The 3,931-nt window shown below is 37.3% G+C and overlaps 1 protein-coding gene across 1 annotated transcript in view; it reads left to right on the forward strand.

The window, feature by feature from the left end:
• Positions 1 to 4: 4 nt before the first annotated feature.
• Positions 5 to 3,931, forward strand: part of NUBPL (NUBP iron-sulfur cluster assembly factor, mitochondrial) — a gene marked incomplete at its 5' end in the record, with an annotated part of 88,048 nt that continues 84,121 nt past the window's right edge. The window contains 2 exons of the mRNA XM_085301813.1: positions 5 to 169; positions 567 to 714. Of these exons, the coding sequence (XP_085157939.1) occupies positions 5 to 169; positions 567 to 714 (313 nt within the window). The remainder of the gene's footprint in view (positions 170 to 566; positions 715 to 3,931) is intronic.

A 3,931-nucleotide genomic window follows, 5' to 3' on the forward strand; every position in this document is an offset into this window, starting at 1 on the left:
CCGCGCCGGGCGCGGGGAGGGCGCCGAGGGCTGCGCGCAGCGGCGAGGCGTGCGGAGGTGCTGGCGGCGCCTCCGGGGAGCTGCCGGAGCGCCAGCTCCTAAAAGCGGGCGTTCAGGCGGTAATTCGGGCTTCGGAGCCGTTCAGGAGAAGAGGGGAAAGTTCCTAACGGTAACGATCGCGCCGAGAATGAAAASTCAGTGTAAACCCCGTATTTAAGACTCTCCAGGATTTTAAATGCTTTTATTTTAATGCGAACCCTGTCTTTTTTTTAAGGGTTAAAATTGATTGTATTTAACTGCTTTTTTGCTGGTCTAATCAAAATGTCCACTTGGRTAATTTTTAAGCAGGCCTCGTTCCTTCAAGCCCGATTGCCGTTACACTCATAAGGACAACCTGGGTGCAAAAGGGTTTTTGGAGCAGTAATAMCAGTTTTTCAGAGCACTTGCTGTTTCTTGCTGGTCAGTTCTCTTCGCRAAAACTGCAAGTTAGTATCACAATTGCAACAGAGTTTGGTGTATATGCATTTATTTTTCTCTCTCTTTCTTTTTTTTTCTTTAATTATTAGTCCTCAAGCAGCAGAGACGAAGCTTTAAGAGACAGACGTGCCCAAATTCTGTCACGTGGCCTTCCAAAGCAAAAACCAATAGAAGGGGTTAAACAGGTATTGGTTTTGGCTTCTGGAAAAGGGGGAGTTGGAAAATCAACAGCAGCAGGTAAAACTTTTTCTGTGCAGCCTGTTGTATTGAAAGACAATAAAAGTACATATCTAGCTGTTTATATGTTAATGTGGTTTCTGAAACCATGTTGTTGCAGCTGGAAACAATAAAATCTGACAGATCAGTTCCATTATGCGGTAGTCCGTAAACTTAAAAAGTTTATTTTTACTTTTTTATTTTGCAGCCCACTCAAATAAGTGTGCCCTTCTTTCCCCTCCCCCCCTTCCTACTCCCTTTTTCTTGCTTTATGTAAATAACACTAATATACCTACTTGGAAGACTTCAAGATCAGGTCTCTGTCCAATTTTCTCAACTACTTGTACAGGTGTTTCATACATGAAACAAGTTGTAAACCACACAAATTGGTAAGAGCCTGATGAAGCACCTTGAACTCTTGACTTCCTTCTCTCCCATCCCCTGCTATTAAGTTTTTGAATTAATATTTTTATGTGGAGTTCATGGTACAGGAGTTACTAGTACTGCAGAAATTTGCTTAAAATTAAACAAAGATGACAGTAAAGATAAACCTCGGAAAACATCTCCATTAAGTTTTATAAATCTATTTAAAGATCTCTTCTTAGCATCCAGCTTAGGAAAAGTCTTCCCATAGTTCGCTGTTTTCTACTTAAACAGTAGATCTTTCTGAAGTCTTCTGTTCATCTGTATTTGCTTTGAATAACAAATTGATGTAGCTCTTAATTTCTTGTTTTGTAGTTTGTATTTCATCCATGCTTGGAGAGGACTGGCTGTCTAATAAATACTAGAAACAAGCATGTCATACTTATTAAGAGCAGCTATAGTTCAAAAAGTGTGGGCTTATTTATTTTAGATCTCCTTTATGTAAAGGCATGTAAAACAATCAATGCTTATATTTTTTAATGATGTACSTTTTCATTCATGGTTATATTTCAGTGATTGGTTGTTGTTTTCAAGTTACAGAGAGTACCTGATTATCTGTTTCTAAATCAATGATAAGTTCAGCTTATGCTCCTCATGTCTGTAAATGAATGTACTAATATAAGTTCTACTACATGGCATCTGAATGTGATTAGTATGTGAAATGCAGAACATGTATAAACGTGAATTTAATAATAAACAAGCAGGGTTCAACAAGTTTTAGATGTTGAGTTATAAGTTATAAATGAATCATTCAAATGCTAATGTATTGCAATGAGACTTGTGCTAATTAATGTATTTATAATACTGAGAAGAAAGAGACCTGAATTTGTATTCCTGTTTATTCAAATGAGAATAAATTTCATGGTTCAGATAGACAAATGAATATCAGGTAACTTATATAAAAGAACGAGTTGTGTGGCATGATTGCTGAAATATATATTTAAAATACTCTTAAATTATGTTCTGCTTGGTAATGGGAGCTCGTAGGAAACGTGTAGTGACAACTCTGACCCATTTTGGAAACAGGAGTTGAAATGGAAAGGAGAGTTAAAATTAGAGGTGACATCATGCCTCCAATTTCTAAAACACCACAAAAAATATAATCAATTTTATTGTCTGCATCTCTAATGGACTTTCAAGGTTCTTCTTTTCCTCCCCTCCCCCCATTTAGTCTGTGTGTTTATATTTCAGTTGTCCAGCCCTCCATTTCAGGATAAAGTATTTTGGTCAAGTCTGCCATGGCTGTTTTGAACTTGTCTTAGTGTTTCTGTTGAATAATGTCTTTCTGTTTGTCAGACACTGTGTTCTCTGTTGCTTCTGGTACTTCTTGATCTTCAGTTTATGGTTAAAAGAAATTACAGGAAAAATATTTTTCCATCTGTGTTTAAATTTTCTGGTTGTTTTGCCATACTTGCATTTGCCTGTTGGGAGGGTTGTTTTCCTTTGTTTTTGCTACCAYTACCCTACTTTCCTATTTGTACTCCCAGTCAAGTGTCTTTTCTACCAAGATTCCTGCCTGCCAGTAAGCCATATTTACTCAGTTTGGCCAAATATTTTTTTTGGTTTACTGACTCTTTTTTTGCATTACACTAAAGATAAGAACTATTACAGACAATTGATCCTGGCACAAGAAGAGACCCAAGTGTGAATTTGTAAGARGGAAACTTTTTGTTCACTGGAACTTGGTTCTTTTCAGCTGAGAAAGTAGAATAAAATCAGTGGCTGATGTTTTTACTTGCATTTTGTTAATCCTACAGTCYGAAGAAGGTAAAACTGCTGGTCTTCTACTTTGCCTTGCTTAAGATTTCAAAAAAGGCTAACAGGTTGAGCCTTCTCATTAGTGTTCAGGAGAGCTGATAAGTCAGTACGTCGTCAAGTGTATGCCAGTCATAATAACTGTGAGTTTTGTTGTTTTGGGTTTTTTTGGTGTGTTTTCCCCCTATTTTTGCTCTTGTCCCTTGCTTATATTAGCAGGYGGGATATACTGTTGTTGAAATTCACCATTTTAAGGTAGAGGCCAAAATCTATTTATTTACTGGACTAGCCTGGACAAAAGTCTGGACTTTTGCGGAGGAAACAATAGGATGTRCTCATAGTTCTCTTCCACAGCCAACGTCATGTCTTTTGTGCCTTCTTTACAGATTTAAAATATTCCGAGAACTAGTCAGAACTGGATTTTTCTGTTTAAATRCTGCCTGAGTTGAGACTATTGGCCTTCTGGAATATATCCAGAAGTCTACTCTCCTGCACTCCAGGTTATGTGGGAACTTGCAAGTTAGGGCCAATATGAATATTCATGATCAGCTTAGCTCCTATACTGGACCTCTAAGCTGTCTTTGAACTGATTGTRATACAAAATCAACTAAGTGCAAGAATCAGATGGTATTCAGCAGAGAACATTAGGTGTCCAGCTAGATATCCAGCCAGTTAAATCAGATTTTCACATTATTCAAAGTATACTGTCTTGCTTTTTTCCCTTCAATAAAGGATACTGACTATTACAAGAAGTACTATGGATYGTACTTTAATTTTCACACACAGTTATATGGGAAAAAGACATATAAAGTAGCTGTAAGACAGTATATGGAATAACTTGCTCCTTCCTTTTTGCCTTTTTAAAGATAGGCTGCAGTTTTATTATTACTACTATTACTAGTACCACTACTTAATTTGCTCGTTTTTTCTGCTTATTTGTGATTGCAGCTTTGTCTCTTGAGTTTCAGAGGATGAAATCTCTTCTGCTTGGGTTGAGAGACCCAAGCATCTATTTAAAGTGGAAACAGAAGAACGAAATATATGCAGTTAATCAGCTTAG

This window comes from Rhea americana, unplaced genomic scaffold (genome assembly GCF_003343005.1).
Source record: "Rhea americana isolate MKP2758 unplaced genomic scaffold, rheAme1 scaffold_18, whole genome shotgun sequence".
In the NCBI taxonomy this organism is placed as follows: Eukaryota; Metazoa; Chordata; class Aves; order Rheiformes; family Rheidae; genus Rhea; species Rhea americana.